The sequence below is a fragment of the Boleophthalmus pectinirostris genome, unplaced genomic scaffold (assembly GCF_026225935.1).
Source record: "Boleophthalmus pectinirostris isolate CB_2022bp ecotype Guang Dong unplaced genomic scaffold, ASM2622593v1 HiC_scaffold_10, whole genome shotgun sequence".
Classification (NCBI taxonomy): Eukaryota; Metazoa; Chordata; class Actinopteri; order Gobiiformes; family Gobiidae; genus Boleophthalmus; species Boleophthalmus pectinirostris.
Window position 1 is genome coordinate 2,826,433 of NW_026570971.1, and position 21,734 is coordinate 2,848,166.

The following is a 21,734-nucleotide window of genomic DNA, read 5'->3' on the forward strand; positions in this document are numbered from 1 at the left end:
ATAGTTCCAGACTGCTTTATTTGTGCAAGGAACACTCATTACAGAATGACAGTTTTGGTAATTTAACTGTTTTCTGTGGACTAAAACACTCACTGCAAGAAAAAAAAAGTGCAATTGCAATATAAGCAAAATGCAAAAACACAAAACAGCATTAATAGTGTTTCAAGGGTTAATGAGAGGAATTCTATTATTATCAATCTCACAAACTCACAGGTTTATCACTTCGCAGTCACAAATTGTTGAATTTAGGCTCAAGATCTACCAGGAACATGGCAAAGATCGACCTTTCGATCACGATTGACGGGTTGGTGACCACTGGTCTAGTGTATTTTGATTCCTGACCTAGTCGCTGGAGAGAAATTAAATTGAGCAGAGGCACTAGGTCACCAAATCGTCTCTGGAGCCGTGTTCTGTCTGGTGCCGCCAGCTCCCACGAATTCATCTGAGTGCAGATCTGATCCAGCACTGTGTGGATGTTGATACTCTGTTGTAAGAGCTCTAATCACTGTCCTTATTGGACCATGTCACTGTGACTTTCTCCTTCCTTATTCTCTGGGTTCGTGACATCGGCCATGTGACGTTATTGCAGAAAACAGTTTAAACAAACCAGAGACAAACGGGAAACAGCGGAGGTAGAACTTCTTATTACTTTCACATGACAAATTGGCTGCTGCGACTTCAGTCACGGTGTTACACTTCCTTGTTTTTACCGCCCACCTGACGTCGTGACATCGTGACGCCAGCCTGGTCATTTTTTGGGCGGTTTTGCGTTACTGTTACTGTTACTGGAGGGAAGGCTTTGACTGTGGACACAGAAATGACATGTCTGGACGTAAATCTTTTCCGATGCGGTGATTCGTTTCAGTGTAAACATAACCTTAGAAGAGCTTTTCCTGTTCACCTGGGCCCCTCTGGATTCTGCTGTGACGCTGCAGGACACAGAGGAGGGACACTTTTGTCCAGAGGGCTGTTCCTCTCCTCACACGGCCCTGACACAGATTTGCTCCAGTCCACTCCTCCTGTTAAACTGCACTGAGGCGTCGGAGAAGCGCAGTATATCTCTGCAGTTAAACTTGAATTTCCCTCGAGATCAATAAAGTCTTGTACCTCTCTCTTTCTCGTTCTCTCCCTCCCGCTCTCTCTCTCACGTACAGTTTTCCCGGTGTGTCCTGCTGCTCTGTCACTGCTCCGTTTGCTCAGACATCACAGGACGAAGACGGGGAGGAGGAGGAGGAGCGGAGCTAAGATGGCCGCCGCGCTCTCATTTGAAACTGCGGCACGTCCCCCCGGTTCCCACGCACCCGCCGCACCTCGGCCTCCCCGGGATCAGCGCTCTGCTCCTATAGGCTGCGGCTTCGCTTTACTTCAGTCCAGGATTCCAACCCCCAACCTTCCTTCTGTCTTTGCTTGAGTAGATGCTGCAATAAAATATTTAAAGAGGGGGTGATAACTGCTGACACGTAACATATTTAGATCACGACGTTACCCTTTGCTCATGGAAAACATAGAGTATATATTAAAATGCTGTCAAACGATAAAAACATGCAGCACTTTCACCACTCACTCACACACCAGATATATTGGATTTTTATATTTTTTTCTGTGGAATGAGTTTACAGTTTGGTGAAAAGAATGGCATATTGGCTGATGTCAAAACTTGGGGGAATAGTTAATTGCCATTGAGGTAAAGATGGAAATATAGGAAAAAAAAAAACGCCTTATTTTTTTGCATTAAATTGAGACAAAATCATGTAGAAATGTGTGCAGATGTTGTACCCCTGCAGCAGTGGGATTGTTGTATTGTGCTTCTGAAAACAGTAGAACCACTTGAGCGATTTCTCACTGTCTTCCTTCATGCACAAGTTTAATACAATCAAATATAGTCATCATCAACAACAGCATTTTACATGTGGCTCATGAGCCTGTGTGGACACAAAATGGCGGACACGAGCTCACAATGTGAAAAAAACAAAGCAATCAAACTTTGCTAGCAAGAAAACATTGTCATATTTCAACAATCGCTTTAACAAAGTACGGACCACAAACACAAAACTTTTGGTTAATCCCACCTGAAAACAAAAGAACCACTTGAGCGATTTCTCACTGCCTTCCTTCATGCACAAGTTCAAGACAATGAAGAGAAGGAGCGCAAAATCCCCCAAGTGGTGCGCGAAGGCATTACCAATCACCAGATCAGTGAATCCGAGGCTAAGCAGTTGATCACAGATATGATGGATGCCACTGAAAAAGAAACTAAAATAAACGTTTATGGCTGTTTGCTGCAGATGTTCCAGTCAGTAGGAGCAGGTAGAGGTAGACGCTCTTGCAAAAAGGATCAAAACTTAAACACAACGTATTCCAGGCACTCCAAAAAAGTAGAAAAAGTTTTTAAAAATCGCACGAGGAAAAATATAATTAAAAGGCCTTTATTTGAATGGCCAAAGCCAACATGTTTCGACCTTAACTGGTCTTCATCAGGGCTTAATTGATCATGTAGAAATGTGTTTAAAGAATTATTTTTTGACTGAATGTTGTCGCCACGTACGTTCTTTGCACCTGGAATGCATTTATTGACAGCTTACCCAACCCACTGAGGATTTTAGGAAATTTTTCAAAATTTTTTGTCAAAAAAATGAAGGTTACATACACTAAAATGGCCACAATTTTTATTTTTTTTTTTTTTTCGCGATATTTCCGGAAGAGCAGACCCTCCGATTACTGGTCCTTATGGTCACAGTTAACAGAAATAAAAGGTATGGCAGATGATGTCAGGTTCAACACATTTTCTTGAGCTTTTGAGACTTTGGCTCCCAGACTAAGCGAACGCAGACACTGGGGACGAGATGGTTAAAGTGTTTTACACACAGACACACGTTTATATGAATGGACAGATATTCTAGCTTCTTAGTGTTTTGGCGGTGAATTACTTGGCGGTGCACAGACCTACATCAGAGTATCAGTGTTTTCAGGCGTCCACACGGTGCCGGATCAGATCTGTACGAACATGAATTCGTGGGAGCTGGAGGCACCGGATCGTTCCCTCTTTGGAGCCATTTTCAGTCAGATTAGTGTGAACGAACTCTGCATCCACAACGAAAAAAACTCGAATATGAACTAGTGCGGATGGGGCCTTAGACTTTGCTGCAGATGTCATCAACATCCCCAGAGGGTGTGATGCTAACTGGAGGCTCTACTCTGGCTGAAGCTCTGTTTAGACTTTAATCTGAGTTATATTTGAACACAATCTGAGCATAAAGAACTGACTTAGAACTACAACACGTGTCTGTAAATCTGATTTGTGCCATACATTCTGTGTTGGCGACAATTCCCGAGATCGAGGATTTAAAACTGAAACAAAGAGAATGTTTGGTGTATTTCAAGGGGAAAGACGTTATTGTTCTTCTTCCTACGGGATTCGGTGCAGTACATACATCACAACCAAACAGCTGCGATTGGCTAAATAAAAAAAGTACCCGCCTACTGTCGAGTGAATGAATCCTAATGCTGCGAGGTCACATGGTTTCTACGAAGTGAAACCGGCTGATGAATCAGGCTGGTTAAAGAGTCTCTCACACTGAAAATTATACACGCAAACTAGTGAGTATTAATCATAATTTTTTCAGTCACTTTCACCTTTTTGTTGAAAATCAAACCCCTGAACACGACCATGAACACTCGGACTGATCACAGGCTCCTGAAAATGTGCTGTTTAATACATTTTGTATTTTGTTCTTGAGCTTTCACACTATTTTAAAACCATTTTTGACAGTGTTTGCATCGTGTCACCAGGGTGATTATTTATGAATTCATCTTAATTAATCATTAGATTTATATAGAGCCTTTCAAGAAGACACCCAAAGAGCTTTACATTGCAGTTTTCATTCACTCTACACTCTGGTGGTGAGCTCCTTTTGTAGCCAGACGAGATTTAGAATTAGACTTCACAAGGGAAAATATTTGGACACATTCGCTCACAGAATACAAATTTAAATGGTAATAAAACATTCTAAATATGTGCAAAAAAGAGTAAGAGACAAATGTAATTGTGAGACATAATTATGTAAATGTACAAGTCAAAATAAAATTGACAAATAAGTAACAAAATATAAATTCTCAGCTTTATACAAGAGGTTGTAGAAAGACAACAATGATAAGATGATTGACAGGACACAGAGTTATCCTGTGGCAGAGACGATCTGCACCATCGACTCTTTTGACCCCGACACACACACACACACACACACACACACACACACACACACACACACACACACACACACACACACACACACATTTACACCGGGCAATGTGGGTGAAGGATTTTGCCTAAGGACACAACAACGGTTTTTGCCAAGGCGCCTCATCTGGTGTCCCCCCCACACACTGCTGAACTATGACCCACAGCTGAAAAGTACACCATAGAGATACATGTAGGACACCCTCAGTGTGAAAGTTTCCCCTTGAGCTGGTTTCGCCTAAAATCATCTCAAGCTAAAGCGAACAGAACAGTGAGCTCTGCGACTCCGCACACGACGCCCTGATGCAGATCCGTGTGTTCAGTGACTCCACATCAGCCTGGGTCATGTTTCCCGATGATCCGGTCTGAAAACGACTCCAAACTTCAAACCCCTTCAAACCTCGCACGTAGTCTCCCCGAGTGTGTGCGCAGCTCATGCTACGGAAGCCGAGAGGGGTCACAACAAACGCAAACGCCGCAACAAGTGCAAATGCGACAACACAACAAAAAGCCACAACAAACCAAAAAAAGCCACAACAGAAATGACCGCGGGACTTTATTTTAATGCAAACGCCGCAAGAAATACAAACGCCACAACACAAACGCAAATGCCACAACACATTAAAAAGTCACAACACATTAAAAAGCCACAACACATTAAAAAGCCACAACACAACAAAAAAAGCCACAACGGAAATGACCGCGGGACTCTATTTTAATGCAAACGCCGCAACAAATACAAACGCCACAACACAAACGCAAATGCCACAACCACATCAAAAAGCCACAACACATTAAAAAGCCACAACAGAAGTGACTCTATTTTCCGACGGACCGATCAAGCGGCAAGTGAAGAAGAAGAACTACAAAGAAACTAAAAAGGCTAAAACCTTTGTGAAAAAATGAAGACTTGGACAACATAATTTAAGACTTCTTAAGGCCTTCATTTAGGAACATGAAAATTTGAGACCTTTTTAAGACTTTTTAAGACCTCGTGGCTTCCCTGACCATAGACAAACGGGAAACAGCGTAGCTAGAATTACTTGCTTGTGGACCACAGAAACGATGTGTCTGGACGCAAATCATTTCCAATCACTGTTGGGCAAGTTACTTCAAAACTGTAATGCCTTATTTATGACTTGCGACTTTCATTTCATTTCAAAGTAATTGCATTACTTTTAAGTTACTCTCACCAAAATAACAGCAAAGATGCTGAACTTTTTCACCGTATATGGACTGAACCAGAACTAAACCAGAACTGAACCAGGACTAATTATGAAGTCCTAATTAGTCCCGGTTTAGTCCCTGGTTTAGACCTGGTTCAGTCCGGCATCGCCGTTTAAGTCAAGTAAACGGGAAACAGTCGTTATTAGTTTTTTTCTATTGTTCATTTAAACACAAAAAAAAAAAAAACTGAAAAAAACGAATCATTATCCATTTTTTCATTTTGGTTTTGGAGACAAATAATGAAAAAAAAGTGTTGTTTTTTTTCATTTTCTTATTTTTGGTTTTATTTTGAAAAACAAATGAACGAATGACACACGGATTTTGTTCGTTTTCCGATCTCTGTGCAGCACTTTGGAAACTGTTTTGCTTGTAAAATGTGCAGTAGAAATAAAGTGTCTTTGGATTTGGATTTACTCAAACAAAACCCAACTCCAGGTCTGTTTTTCGAGGAGGTAACAGTTTTATAACACACCTCAACGCTCACAGGAGTCACTTTTGGTCATATAGTTGGATCTTTGAAGTTAGGTGAGTAGTTATTGTTCTCAAGTTTTAAAGCAGCAATAAAAAGATCCATAAGTCGCATATTTGGACTTTACATGTAGAACATTTCTTTTTCTTTTCAACATTCAATAGATTGATGTTCCGACAAACCGTCACTCCGAAAAAACGCCCATTCCAACACTTTTTGATGTCGTCATTCAACCTACTCATAGTTCCGTCCCCATCTGGTCCCGGTCTCAGTCCCGGTCTCATTTCTTGTCTCAGTCCTGGTCCTGGTCTGGTCTCGGTCTGGTTTAGTCCTAGTTTAGACCTGGTTTAGACCTCTTTTAGTCCTGGTTAAGACCTGGTTCAGTCCTGGTTTAGATTTGGTTTAGTCCTGGTTTAGTTCAGGTTGTTTAGTCCTGGTTCAGTCCTGGTTTAGACTTGGTTTAGTTCTGGTTTAAACCTGGTTTAGTTCTAGTTTAGACCTGCTTTAGTCCTGTTTTAGACCTGGTTTAGTCCGGCATCACAGTTTAAGTCACGTAAATGGCCGTCATTCTTTTTCTTTTTTTTTCTTTTTTTTTTGCCTGAAACTGAAAAAAAACAACAAATCGTTATCCATTTTTTCATTTTGGTTTTGGAGACAAATACTGAAGAAAATCGCAGTTTTTTTCATTTTCTTATTTTTGGTTTTATTTTGAAAAACAAATGAACGAATGACACACGGATTTTGTTCGTTTTCCGATCTCTGTGCAGCACTTTGGAAACTGTTTTGCTTGTAAAATGTGCAGTAGAAATAAAGTGTCTTTGGATTTGGATTTACTCAAACAAAACCCAACTCCAGGTCTGTTTTTCGAGGAGGTAACAGTTTTGTAACACACCTCAACGCTCACAGGAGTCACTTTTGATCATATAGTTGGATCTTTGAAGTTAGGTGAGTAGTTATTATCGTGCACGTTTAGATCTGACTCCGGGAAATTAATATGTAGGTCAATGTAATGTCCCTGCGTAGCATGGAAACATCGCATGGGTGAGTGCGTGTGCGTGGGGGGTGGTGGGGGGGGCTTTTATGCAACAATCCAGAGGCAGCCGCAGATTGAGACTCGCTGAATATGGAAAGAGGGCAACGCGGCGTTCCGTTCGGCAGCTGGGACTTTGCGATTGGCTGCTAATGTTGCTATCCAGGCCGTGATTGGCGGAGGCGGCGCAGTCCGACATCACGTTGCCGGGACTAAAGCCTTTTGAACTGAGGCAGAGATCTCCCCACGCACACATCCGCACACACACGCACGCGCGCACGTACACACACAAACACGGGCATCGAAAACGCGTCCGTCGGAACGTGTGAAGACGTCGCTGTCGCTTTGCATCGCCCGCAAAAGCTGCTCCGCGGAAAAGGACGGCGAAGTTCAAAGGTTACGCGGCGAAGAGGCAACTTTCTTCATTTGTGCGTTCGCTTTTAAGCCCGGCGCAAAGGTGGACGGTGGACAGGATAAATTGGACTTAAGCACGCGTGAAGGCGCAGCAGCTCGAGGGCCCCATCCAGAGCTCCACGCCACGTTTGTCAAATCACAGAGGGGATTAGAGCCCCGCACGTGCGCCAAAGCAAAAAAAAATAAATGGATGCGGTTGAGTTTGGGCAAAGTTCTGGGAGAGGATGGGTTCACGTGACATCAGAACCAGACCGTAGGATCTCTGCATCTTCTGGGCTTCAGAATCAGACGTCATCGCTTCAGAAAGTGGTGCCATTACTCCAGTGTTTCCCAAAACTTTATTTCTGGGGATCCAGGTACTAAAATCAGGACTAAACCAGGTCTAAACCAGGACTAAAATCAGTATTAAAACAAGGTCTAAACCAGGTCTAAAACAAAACTAAAACCAGGTTTAAATCAGGACTAAACCAGGACTAAACCAGGTTTAAAATAAGGACTAAAACAGAACTAAAACCAGGAATAAAATCAGGACTAAAATGAAGACGAAAACCAGGTTTAAATCAGGTCTATACCAGGACTAAACCAGGTTTAAAATAAGGACTAAAACCAGGTCTAAACCAGGAGTAAACCAGGTCTAAAATCAGGTCTAAACCAGGTCTAAACCAGGAGTAAAGTTAGGAATAAAACAAGGTCTAAATGAGGCCTAAACCAGGTCCAAACTAGGACTGAAACCAGCTCTAAACCAGGACTAAACAAGGACTAATCTAGGACTAATGTTAGGACTAAAACCAGGTCTAAACCAGGCGCTAAACCAGGACTAAAATCAGGACTAAAACAAGGACTAAACCAGGACTAAAACCAGGTCTAAACCACAACTAAAGCAGATCTAAACCAGGAGTAAAATCAGGACTAATACCAGGTCTAAATGAGGTCTAAACCAAGTCTAATAGGACTAAACCAGGACTAACCTAGGACTAATATAAGGACTAAAACCAGGTCTAAACCAAGTCTATATCAGGACTAAACCAGGACTAAAATCAGGACTAAAACTATCCAGGCCGTGATTGGCGGAGGTGACGCAGATCGACATCACGAAGGCGCAGCTCGAGGGCCCCATCCAGAGCTCCACGCCACGTTTGTCAAATCACAGAGGGGATTAGAGCCCCGCACGTGCGCCAAAGCAAAAAAAAAAAAAAAAATGGATGCGGTTGAGTTTGGGCAAAGTTCTGGGAGAGGATGGGTTCACGTGACATCAGAACCAGACCGTAGGATCTCTGCATCTTCTGGGCTTCAGAATCAGACGTCATCGCTTCAGAAAGTGGTGCCATTACTCCAGTGTTTCCCAAAACTTTATTTCTGGGGATCCATGTACTAAAATCAGGACTAAACCAGGTCTAAACCAGGACTTAAATCAGTATTAAAACAAGGTCTAAACCAGGTCTAAAACAGAACTAAAACCAGGTTTAAATCAGGACTAAACCAGGTTTAAAATAAGGACTAAAACCAGGTCTAAACCAGGAGTAAACCAGGTCTAAAATCAGGACTAAACCAGGTCTAAAGCAGGTCTAAACCAGGAGTAAAGTTAAAAATAAAACGAGGTCTAAATGAGGTCTAAACCAGGTCCAAACTAGGACTGAAACCAGCTCTAAACCAGGGCTAAACCAGGACTAAAATCAATATTAAAACAAGGTCTAAACCAGGTCTAAAACAGAACTAAAACCAGGACTAAAATGAAGATTAAAACCAGGTCTATACCAGGACTAAACCAGGTTTAAAATCAGGACTAAAACCAGGTCTAAACCAGGACTAAACCAGGTCTAAAATCAGGACTAAACCAGGTCTCAACCAGGTCTAAACCAGGATTAAAACCAGGTCTAAAGCAGGTCTAAACCAGGAGTAAAGTTAGGAATAAAACAAGGTCTAAATGAGGCCTAAACCAGGTCCAAACTAGGACTGAAACCAGCTCTAAACCAGGACTAAACAAGGACTAATCTAGGACTAATGTTAGGACTAAAACCAGGTCTAAACAGAACTAAAACCAGGTCTAAACCAGGGCTAAACCAGGACTAAAATCAGGACTAAAACAAGGACTAAACCAGGACTAAAACCAGGTCTAAACCACAACTAAAGCAGATCTAAACCAGGAGTAAAATCAGGACTAATACCAGGTCTAAATGAGGTCTAAACCAAGTCTAAACTAGGACTAAACCAGGACTAACCTAGGACTAATATCAGGACTAAAACCAGGTCTAAACCAAGTCTATATCAGGACTAAAATCAGGACTAAAACTATCCAGGCCGTGATTGGCGGAGGTGACGCAGTTCGACATCACGAAGGCGCAGCTCGAGGGCCTCATCCAGAGCTCCACGCCACGTTTGTCAAATCACAGAGGGGATTAGAGCCCCGCACGTGCGCCAAAGCAAAAAAAAAAACATGGATGCGGTTGAGTTTGGGCAAAGTTCTGGGAGAGGATGGGTTCACGTGACATCAGAACCAGACCGTAGGATCTCTGCATCTTCTGGGCCTCAGAATCAGACGTCATCGCTTCAGAAAGTGGTGCCATTACTCCAGTGTTTCCCAAAACTTTATTTCTGGGGATCCATGTACTAAAATCAGGACTAAACCAGGTCTAAACCAGGACTAAAATCAGTATTAAAACAAGGTCTAAACCAGGTCTAAAACAGAACTAAAACCAGGACTAAAATCAGGACTAAAATGAAGACTAAAACCAGGTTTAAAATAGGACTAAACTAGGATTAAACCAGGACTAAACCAGGACTAAACCAGGTCTAAATTCAGGACGAAAACCAGGTCTAAACCAGGACTAAACCAGATCTTAAATCAGGACTAAACCAGGTCTCAACCAGGTCTAAACCAGGACTAAAACCAAGACTAAGCAGGTCTAAACCAGGAGTAAAGTCAGGAATAAAATGAGGTTTAAATGAGGTCTAAACCAGGTCTAAACTAGGACTAAACCAGGACTAAACCAGGACAAATCTAGGACTAATATTAGGACTAAAACCAGGTCTAAATTAAGTCTATACCAGGTCCAAACCAGGACTAAACCAGGTCTAAACCAGGTCCAAACTAGGACTAAAACCAGCTCTAAACCAGGACTAAAACCAGGTCTGAACCGGGATTTAATTAGGACTAAATCAGGACTAATATCAGGACTAAACCAGGTCTAAACCAGGAAAAAAAACAGGTCTAAACCAGGAGTAAAATCAGGAATAAAACGAGGTCTAAATAAGGTCTAAACCAGGACTAAAATCAGGACTAAAACCAGGTCTAAACTGGGATTTAATCAGGACTAAATCAGGACTAATATCAGGACTAAACCAGGTCTAAACCAGGACTAAACCAGGACTAAACCAGGACTAAACCACACCACCAGGCCGTGAAAATATTTTCCCGAAAAAAGCGCCAACGCAACTTAATAATTATCTCGTGTGTCGGAATGGCTGAATGTTGAAAAAGGAAAAAAAGCTGAAGTGCCACCAACCAAGTTCTCCGACCAAGTAAAAAAAAAAAAAGTCAGAGTCCAGGAACGTTTGATAAAAAATGGAAATTACCGCCGCTCAGACAATTAGACGTGAGTGTCGGAGCGGCGGCGTGTGATCAATCTGAGGCCTGTGGGATTGAATCATCGACAGTCAAAACCGTCTTTCAACAACGTAAAACAACCAAATTCAAACAGTTTTTATCTTATTTTGGTGATAAAAGTGCACGGCTGAAGTCAGTGTACACGGCGTGAATAAAACATGAGCTCGGTGAAGCGTGAGCGGTGGGTAACGCGTGACGCCGCGGCCGGACTCGGTGCCCCTTCGGAGGCTCCGCTCCAGCCCCCGGGCCCTTTCTCTCGAGGTCCCGGTTTGGGTCCTCGTTCCGTCTCTTCTTCGTCCTCCCCTTCGCTTCGGGACGGCTCAGGTGCGGCGGGAGGCAAAATGGCGTCCGGTGTTTACACTGAAACGAGGTCACGGCGTGGAGGAAAAGGCTCTGACACACGACACGAGAGAGAGACGGAGAGAGAGAGAATCTGCAAACCGTGAGGAGGTTTGAACAGGGTCTGGGACAAGATTTACTCAAACATGCATGAACGACAAATCACTTCAGGCGTGTTTTTGACGACAGAACATTCAAACATGTAAAAAAAAAAGCTCCAAAATGTCAAAAAATTACATAATACCCCGTTACCTGGCCAACCAGAACCACACACTTTGACAAAACTTTAGAAAGACGAGTGAATCTAGAGTCGTATCCTGTCCAACTGATTTTCAACGGCGTGATTGACAGACGGATTAAAGGTTGTATGGAGGATTTTTTTTGTTTTTTTTTTGTTTCAAATTGTCAGTGATAGATTATAGATGCAGTCGCCTTGTAATTATGATGACCAAAAAAAAGAGAATAAAAATTCATCAACTCTGGACGTGGTGGGGCTAAACATTTGCCAATAGATAACGACACTGCCTCGTTATCTGTGAGCTGACAGGCTGTCAATCAAACTCCCTACGTTTCTAGTGTAACTGACTTGCCTGCGCCGCCGTTACGTGGTTTACGTACGACTGTCACACAGTCCACAGACGCAAGACGCACAGACGCTGTTTACTCCACCAACGCAACAGTTCTTAGCGGCTTTTTTTGACCTATATCTTCCTCGCAGTTCGCACAAAGTTTGTTGCGATGGCGACAAGAATCCAGGAGCAGTTCGCCGCAAAAGAAAGTCCGTTTTTGAGGTCGCTGAAAGAAGAAGACAAGGGGAAAAGCAGCGAAGCCAAACTAAGGTGATTCTTATAGATTCATTCCAGCGATGGTGCGACTGAAGCAGACGAAGGGTCTAAAGACTGAAGCACTGGTCCACAAATTACTCCTGGACAGGAAACTTCTGCTTATTATGGAAACGCACTTTATTTCCAAGAGCTACACAAACGTTTTTCAGGACACGAAAGTGATATCCTATGTCTGAAAACGTAATTTTCAGTGCAAAGAAAGAGTCCGCTTGCTGCTGCGTGTTGTAGTTAGTTCATTCGCACTGAATCTCCGCACAACCTTCTCTGCACTCCCCTGCTCCTCTCCTGCTCTCCTCTCCCTGCTGCACGAATCTCCGAAATCCGCTCTTCCCCCCGCTCCTCACTTCTCCGTCTTGTCTAACCAACACTGTAGTTAGTTGTTTACAAGTCATGTGCAGCACCGGCTGTAAACAAACCTGTTTGTGGCGTAAGGAGGAGGAGGGAGGAGGTGTTTCTACGTAGGAGCTGTAGGGGAGGGGGGGTGGTTTCACACATGCGCAACATTTGAAAAAGGACAAACAGTCGCTGGATTTCTCGTTCCTTGGAAAATCCTCTATACAACCTTTAACCAATCAGAGAGATGCACGCTTTGTTTATGTCAAAAATAAACACAGCTCTGACTGATTTGTATATTGACGGTCAGTTTGCCTCCTTTGCCCAACTCCGTGATAAATACAATATTCCAAATTCACATTTCTTTCGCTATCTTCAAATTCGACACTATATGAAAGAGACGTACAAGCATTATGAATCTATTCCACCCTCTCATAAATGTTATGACAAGCTGCAGCTTTCGCCTGATTCAAAACATCTCATCTCTCAATTTGTGAACTGTTTTAATACTTCTGTCTCTTCTGAATATCTGCGGGAGGCATGGGGTAAAGACTTAAACTCTGACATATCTGCTGAACTCTGGGAGAAGGCACTGGCACAAGTTCATTCACGTTCTATTAACAGTCGTTATCAGCTTATCCAGTTCAAGGTGGTGCACAGGTTACACTATTCTAAAACAAAACTGAATCGAATTTTTCCAACAGCGTCTTCCCAGTGTGACGAAGGAACACTTGCTCATCTTTTTTGGTTTTGTCCACAATTATTTACCTTTTGGTCCACAATCTTTAAATGGTTCTCTAATTGTTATTCCAGAGACATTAAACCGGATTATAGTTTAGCCACATTCGGACGCTCCACAGACGATCTGGGACGTTTGGCGCTGCAGCTTGGGATGGCGGTGGCTAAAAAACATATTCTGCTGACATGGAAGTCCGCCACACCTCCAGTTTTTGATCACTGGCTCCGTGAAATGGTGTCCGTTATCCAAATGGAGCGTATTCGTTTGGACACCATGGACAAAGAGCAGAGACATAAAGCAATATGTCAGATTGCCACAGTTTGATTAACGGGACATACATATTTGTATTTTTTTGGTTGACTACTGTACTGTTTATTATTGCCAGTTGCTTGCTTGTACTTTTGATTTTGTCTTGTCTGGCAGTTTGTTTGTGTTTTGTTGTACCTGTATGTTATTTTAAAAGAAACAAATATTAATAAAGATAATATTTAAAAAAAATTAAAAAAAATAAACAGCTGCTTGCACATAAAAAAAAATTAATAAATAAAAACAACAACACAGAGGACTGAGGAACAACGTGGATTATCTCAGCGATCGAAAGCAGCAAACTATTACTCATCTCAGGTAAAAGAAGGTGTCTGTTTTGATTTGAAAGATGCATCCTCAAGTTTGGACGGAGGATTTTCAGTCTCTTTCGTCCGGTTCCAGGCTCTTCTGGATTCAAACTCAGGGAATGTCAAAGGGACTGGCTCAAGCAATAACTTTATACTAACTCTTTAACAACATTAACACCCAAACTATAAAGACAATTACAAACCCAATAATGACCAAAGTCCAACTAACAGTAATTGACTTCTTGGGTTCTTTTTTAAAGACAGGAGCGTGCCTATGTTCCCTCATTTCTAAGTTTTTTATTTTTTATTTATTCCCCCCCCCCCCCAAAATTAGGCCATATGTTCCCTCATTTTAAATTTTTTTTTTAATTTTTATTTTTTATTTATTTTTTTCAAAATTAGGCTCTATGTTCCCTCATTTCTAAGTTTTTTTTTTGGGGTTTTTTTCCCCCAAAATTAGGCCATATGTTCCCTCATTTTTTATTTATTTAATTTTTTTCTCTAAAATTAGGCTCTATGTTCCCTAATTTTTAATTTTTTTTTTAATTTTTTTTTTTTTCTCTAAAATTAGGCTCTATGTTACCTCATTTCTAATTTTTATTTCCCCCAAAATTAGGCCCTATGTTCTCTCATTTTTAAGTTTTTTTTTTTTTTTTTTTCAAAAATTAGGCCCTATGTTCCCTCATTTTTAAGTTTTTTTGGGTATTTTTCTCCAAAATTAGGCCCTATGTTCCCTCATTTCTATGTTTTTTTTTTTTTTCCTAAAATTAGGCCCTATGTTCAGACATTTCCTTTATCTTCAATTTGCATCAGAATTTATCCCCATTTCTCCCAATTTGGTCGTTAATTACACCCGACCTTTTCTCCAGCAGCAGATAACTCCAGATGTAAAGTCGAGGTCATGGATGGTGCAAAGGACCCGAAGTTAAAATGACTCTGAATCATCCCCTTTAAATGCAGTATAAAAATAGAAATGACTTGACTTAGAGTTCAATCTTGAGAAAAATCTTAGAAATAAGGGAACGTAGGGCTGACACTGTTTCGTCTGCTTGGATCGGAAAACAACAAGTTCAAACGCTGGATCAGGGAGGACGGTGAAATCAGGAACAGAGGCACGGACAGACGTGGTCAGTCTGAGGTCCATCAGGCCGAGCGTCAGTGTAAGACCCACTGCCCAGGATGGTTTCTTCACATGGAGCTTTATTCCAATACCACAACACAAACAACAACATCATCATCATCAGGACTATGAAACTGGTCCCACTTTTAAAAGGGTCAACAGCCACGACCAAACACTCAGGAGACCAATCAGTCCAGCCCCTTTTACCATGAGACATAATTCATACCCTAAAATAAATATTCACATGTAACACACACGTATCAATAAAAACATAAACATCCAATTATACAAATCCCCACCATTTCTCTCAGAATATAAAAATATACATTTTATTTATTTTATTGTAAAACAAGCGCCAGCGCAAACTCTCCACTTTTTCTACACTGAGATTGTGATTTTTGGGACCAGACCAGGACCGAAACCAGGACCAGACCGGGACCAGAGCAGGACTGAGACCGGTTCAGTCCTGGCTCAGTCCTGGTTTAGTCCTGGTTTAGTCCTGTTTTAGTCTTGTTTTAGTCCTGGCTCAGTCCTGGTTCAGTCCTGGTTTAATCCTGGTTTTAACCCTGGTTTAGTCCTGTTTTAGTCCTGTTTTAGTCTTGACTCAGTCCTGACTCAGTCCTGGTTCAGTCCTGTTTAGTGCTGTTTTAGTTCTGGTTTAATCCGGGTTTAGTCCTGGTTTAGTCCTGTTGTAGTCCTGGCTCAGTCCTGGTTAATCCTGGTTCAGTCCTGCTTTAGTCCTGGTTTAGTCCTGGTTTAGTCCTGGTTTAGTCCTGGCTCAGTCCTGGTTCAGTTCTGGTTCAGTCCTGGTTTAGTCCTGGTTCAGTCCTGCTTTAGTCCTGTTTTAGTCCTGTTTTAATCCTGGTTTAGTCCTGACTCAGTCCTGGTTTAGTCCTGTTTAGTCCTGACTCAGTCCTGGTTTAGTCCTGGCTCAGTCCTGGTTCAGTTCTGGCTCAGTCCTGGTTTAGTCCTGTTTTAGTCCAGGTTTAGTCCTGTTTTAGACCTGGTTTAATCTGCGTTTAGTCCTGTTTTAGTCCAGGTTTAGTCCTGGTTTTAGTCCTGGTTCAATCCTGGCTCAGTCCTGCTAGTCCTGGTTTAGTCCTGGTTTTAGTCCTGGTTCAATCCTGGCTCAGTCCTGGCTCAGTCCTGGTTCAGTCCTGGTTTAGTCCTGGTTTTTGGTCCAAAACTATCGCTCATTCACCTTTACACTTTACTGCATTGTCTTTAAAATGAACCCAAGAAGTTAAAGTTCATAAAACGACAAAATGAACATCTTTGGTTTCACAATAATTGAACTATTTACCCACAACTCTTCCTCCTTCGTCCTCCTCCTCCTCCTCATCATCATCCAAACTACCTCCAAGTGCCAAGTCCGAACGCTCCACTAAATGAACCGGTGTGCGTTTAATCAAATATGAACCCACGTGTTTTAAACAAGGCCATTAGTCAAATCCATAATAGATGCGAGCAGTAATTGCGAGTCATTATTGTGTTACTGGACGTCTGCGTATTCACCCGTGTGCCAACTACGCCCATGAATCTTTGATACCTGTTCTCCGGTGCACCCTCCTCCTCCTCCTCCTCCTCCTCCTCCTCGAAGTGTTACTCGGCCGGACCCTCGAGGACGACTGGAGTTTAAGGTTCTGCTGAGGAAACTTGGGACGTAAGGGGGTAATACAGGAAGTGCTCCGGACACCTTCACTAGATCGTTTCAACTCGGATAATTAACTCGAAAACTACAGCCACGTGACGTCGCAAGGTGGAACTGAGCATTTTGAGATTTTGGAGGTTTAGACGAAAGTGTGAATGAAACAAAACTCCAACTCCAGGTTTGTTTTGGAGGATGTAACGACATTCTAACTTGGTTTAAACTGCACAAGAGTCAATTTAGTGTAAGTGAACAATCTGTGTTCAAAATAAAACCAAAAATAAGAAAACAAAAACAAAAACTATTTTCTTCATTATTTGTCTCCAAAATCAAAAATGAAAAAATGGATAATGATTTGATTTTGTGTTGAAATGAAAAATGGAAAAAACGGATAACGACTGCGATGCCGGACTGAACCAGGACTGAACCAGGACTAAAACTGGACTGAACCAGGACTGAACCAGGACTAAAACTGGACTGAGTGTTTGGACGGGCCCAGAGGTGCGCCCGCTCAGGTGATCAGGACCAGACTGGGACCAGACCTGGACTGAGACCAGAACTGAGACCAGGACTAGACCAGGACAAGACCAGGACCAGACCCGGGTTGAGACCAGGACCAGAAAAGAACCGAGACCAGGCCCAGACCGTGATTGAGAGCGGGAATGAGACCAGGACTTAGACCAGGAACCGACCAGGACCAGACCTGGACCCAGACCAGGACCAGACCGTGATTGAGACAGGACTTAGACCAGGAACCGACCAGGACCAGACCTGGACCCAGACCAGGACCAGACCGTGATTGAGACGGGGACTTAGACCAGGACCAGGACAAGACCAGGACCAGACCCGAGCTGAGACCAGGACCAGACCGGGACCAGACCAGAACCGAGACCAGGCCCAGGCCGTGTTTGAGACCGGGACTGAGACCAGGACCAGGAACCGACCAAGACCAGACCTGGACCGAGACCAGGATCAGACCGTGATTCAGACTGGGACTGAGACCGGGACTTTGACCAGGACCAGACCTGGACCAGCCCAGGACTGAGACCGGGACCAGACTGGGACTGAGACCAGGACCGGACCGGGACCAGAGCAGGACTGAGACCAGTTTAGTCCTCGCTCAGTCCTGGTTTAGTCCTGGTTCAGTCTAAACATTATCCGTTTTTTTCCAGATCAGGAATAGTTTTGATGCAGAAGTGGGTAGAGAAGCCAAAAGTTGAGTTTGAGTTAAAGTAAAATTAATAATATTACTCAATTAGAAGTGCAAAGTAGTGGCCCAAGAAATTACTCAAATAAAACATAAAAACATATTTGGGAAAAGTACAACTCAAGTGAGACACGTAAAGAGAAATGTAAAGAGTAACATCGGGTTTATAACTCGAAGTGAAAGTAATTACAAGGACAAAACATTAAATAAAACACAAAATCTGTTGTTTTCAAAGGACAGAGTGGTGCAAGAAACGCAAATTATTTCAGATTGCCGACACTTGTCACTCGTACTGTTACTTCAATAACAACATCACTCAAGTGGGAGTAAAAGAAAAGAACAATGTCTTTAAAAGTTCCTCAGGTAAATGTAACGGAGCACTACCTGCTTCTGATGCCTGTTCTAAAAAAAAAAAGACTGTGTTGGTTGTGTGCACCACGGATGGCTGCACCTCAGACACATTAACAGAGTCTGGCGTAGATTCAGACCCACGAGACCCCCACCCCTCCACACACACACACACACACACACACACACACACACACACACACACACGCACACACACACACACACACACACACACACACACACACACACGTCTGGGCTCCCTACTTCTGCTCCACTGCCCGTCTGCCCCAGGGACCCCCATGTGAGGGCTCCTCGCCGGGGCCTGGTGCCGGGCATGAGGAGCTCCGGATGTGGGTTTTCGTCGGCACATTTGTCCCCGTGCAGACGCAGTATTTGCCCCGTGCATTTGACCCGTCCTCGAAAGGGCAGTTGGGAGCCAGGATCTTGGTCAGGATTACCAGGATTAGTGCTCTGTGCTCGTGTTTGGTTGGTGGGAGACAGGTTGGGACTTGGGTGACCACCTGTCCCTCTTTTGGTTCAGACATTTAGACGCCGTCCCTCGTCCCAGTGAGGCAATGTCACACTTTTTCACCGATGCCACATCAACTACACACAGTGACATTGTGTAATGTGTACAAAAGATAAACCGTTTTATCAGCTGGCTGTCAGCCTTAAAGGGACAGTCCGGAATTTTGGACATAGGGCCTTATTTCCTAGTTTGCCAGAATGTTGGAGATATGTGGAGACACTTTTTAAAATATTCCATCCAGTCCTTACACTCCAGTCCAGTCCAGTCGATAGAATAATGTTTGAAATGAAACTAACCTTGCGTCCCATGAATCATCGCATGTTGAGGGACTACCGTATTTTCCGGGCTATTAGCAGCTCTGGATTATAAGGCACACTGTCATTAAATGGTCTATTTTTGAACTTTTTTTTTTTTTTTTACAAATAAACCGCGTGGGACTTTAAAGGAAACCCAACAGTGTGATGGGTGAGTGGTTTTGTTTGTTCTGTTCGTTCACGGTGACTCTGGGCTTTGTTCAGTTGTGGCGTGTAGGGAGGGTGTGTCTGGGACCAACGGATTGTCGGCGTGTTCGCAGTGACTCAGTTGTTCAGTCGTGTCTAGAAGCGGCTCGCTTTTTCGGTTCGTTCCTCCGTTCCGTTCCTCGTCGGCGTGGAGTGATGAGTGTGTCTGTGGGTGTGTTTCGCTGTGCGGTCGCTGTCTGCTCCGTGTGTGTTTGCAGCTTCGTAGTTTACTGAAGTCGTACTGGGACACCCGAGTGGATTCGTGCTCTGGACTGCGGGGTGCACAGTCGTTTTTTGATGGAGTTGGAGGCTTAAAAGCTCGGAAAATACTGTATTTGAATTATGGTGGATTGGAAACTTGTCGCATTAGTTCAGTCGCCTACTAGATAACCAGAACTGAAAGTAGTTTTAGTTTTTTGCTTGTACAATTACATTTCTGTTACTAATCTGATTTAATGTCATATTGAGAGAAAATCAAACTGCTCTGAGGCCTCGGCCATTAGCGGCACTGAGGGCACTTGGTTGAGGGCCCCTCCAAGTTTGGGGGGGTTACTTTTGCCTAATGGTAGCGCCGCCTCACCAGCGACCCTCTGCAAATACAAGGACTGAATGGAATGTTTTTAAAAAGTGTCTCCACACGTCTCCAACACTCGAGGAAATGAGGTCCTATGTCCAAAATTTCCGGATTGTCCCTTTAAATCTCCAGCACACCAGCGACCTGTGGGCCAGTGGATCTGATCACTTCAAATAATTATGTGTGTTTATGTCGAGAGCAGGACTTAAACCGCCAACCTTCAGATCAATGGACATTACACTCTACCTGTGAGTGAGTGAGGGTGATTTGCAAACTCTGCTGACAGTGTGTGGTCTCTTACCTTGGGTTGGATCGTGCTGCTCCCAGAAGTGCTTGAGCAAAGTCTCCAGGCTGATGTCTTTGGGAGAGAAGACCACACGGACCACCTCTGCATGCCCCGTCAGACCTGCACACACAGAACCTGACTGAGAACCAGCGCCAACGAAGTCCTCATCACTAGACCTTAAATGTAAAAAGTTTATTCTGTGGGTTACACCATCAGTTCGTCTCCATGGGAATGTTACTGCTGTATTAAATATTTCAGCATGATACTGTTTATATACACCAAGACAAAGAAGACTTAGGTTTGTGGAGATGCAAGCGCTCACTCAGTGCAATCAACACAAACAAAATGAGGAGGAAAACAAATAGCAAACTGTGACTTTAAAGAAACGAGCAAGTGACACCTCCACACCAAGTTACAGGTCAGATCTGTGGACCTAAGTGAAGTTGGCCCCCCATCAAACGCAAACCTACACATAAAACTAAGTCAATCGCTTGTGCTTCTTTTGTGCTGCAAAAAAATGTGTTTGTTCGATTACAGTTCTTAAAATATTAGCAGTTGTATTTTGGACCGATGACGTCATCCAGCCCCAACAGCCTCAAAACAGACAGAAAATTATACAAAATGTTTGAATTAGTTTGTGAATTAGTTTTGGGCTGTGACAATTCATTTGTGCGAGTATATTTCTATTTTCACCATTTTCACTCTGGTGATGGCAGCGGCTTTAGCCAAACTCCACAAAACTAGTGAAGAGAAACGAAAAGTCTGTATTATTACATAAAATATGAATCAAAAGCAACTTACTAAAGACTGATACAGACTTTTCCACAACCTCAGATCATTTGTCTTCACTAGTTTTGTGGAGTTTTGCTAAACCGCTGCTGCCAGCCGAGCGGAAATGACGTCATATAATTTCAGCAAAAATTATAATTAATAATTTTAGATATGGAGAAGGTTTTTTCAAGCTTTTACAAATCAGTATCTCGATGGAAGCGGCAGGTTCCCACACGAGAGAAGTCACCGTGCGCCTTTAATTCGAAGCATTAGTCCTGTTTCTTTACATTTCTACCCCTTCGCCGTTTCAGCTTTTTAGTTTGAATACTCAGTAGTCTCTGCCTCAACAGATTTTCAGCCATTGTCTCCCAGAACACAATGGTACTTTCTCTACACTCTCATCCTCGGCGTGAAACAGCTGTGTGTGAAACAGGAATCCCATTGTGCTCGAATTCAGGGACTCTTTGGCTTTACTGCACAGAGATTCTTTTTGGATGAAGGATTCAGAGGAGGGAGGTAAGAGTATGTGTGTGTTTGTGTTTGCGTGTGTTTGTCTGTGTGTTTGTGCGCGAGTGGGGGATCGGCAGGTTCGGAAAACGCCGCCAAAAGGATTCGTCGGCTGCCAGGATCCGTCTCCTCTGCCCCCTCTCGTCGGCAGGTGAAAGGCAGCGGGGTGTGGGCCTCTCCGGCGCCGCGCACACGTATGGATCACGTATGGATCATGTACGGATGAGAACAGAGGCGCAGCTATCACGGCCGCCGCAGACTCCGCGCTCCCGTTCAGGCCCTGCCAAAAACGCACCTATACGGTCTGTTTATAGCCCGCGAAACGAGCGAGGTGTGGCGCGGATTTGGTTGGATGCCGCACAAAAGTGAAGAGCGTCTCAGGATTTCTCTGTC

At 43.3% G+C, this 21,734-nt stretch overlaps 1 protein-coding gene across 1 annotated transcript in view; it reads right to left on the reverse strand.

Moving 5' to 3' along the window:
- msrab (methionine sulfoxide reductase Ab) overlaps positions 1-21,734 on the reverse strand; it is a 124,344-nt gene that overhangs the window by 64,522 nt on the left and 38,088 nt on the right. Inside the window, exon 4 of the mRNA XM_055159066.1 lies at positions 20,079-20,183. Within this exon, the coding sequence (XP_055015041.1) occupies positions 20,079-20,183 (105 nt within the window). The remainder of the gene's footprint in view (positions 1-20,078; positions 20,184-21,734) is intronic.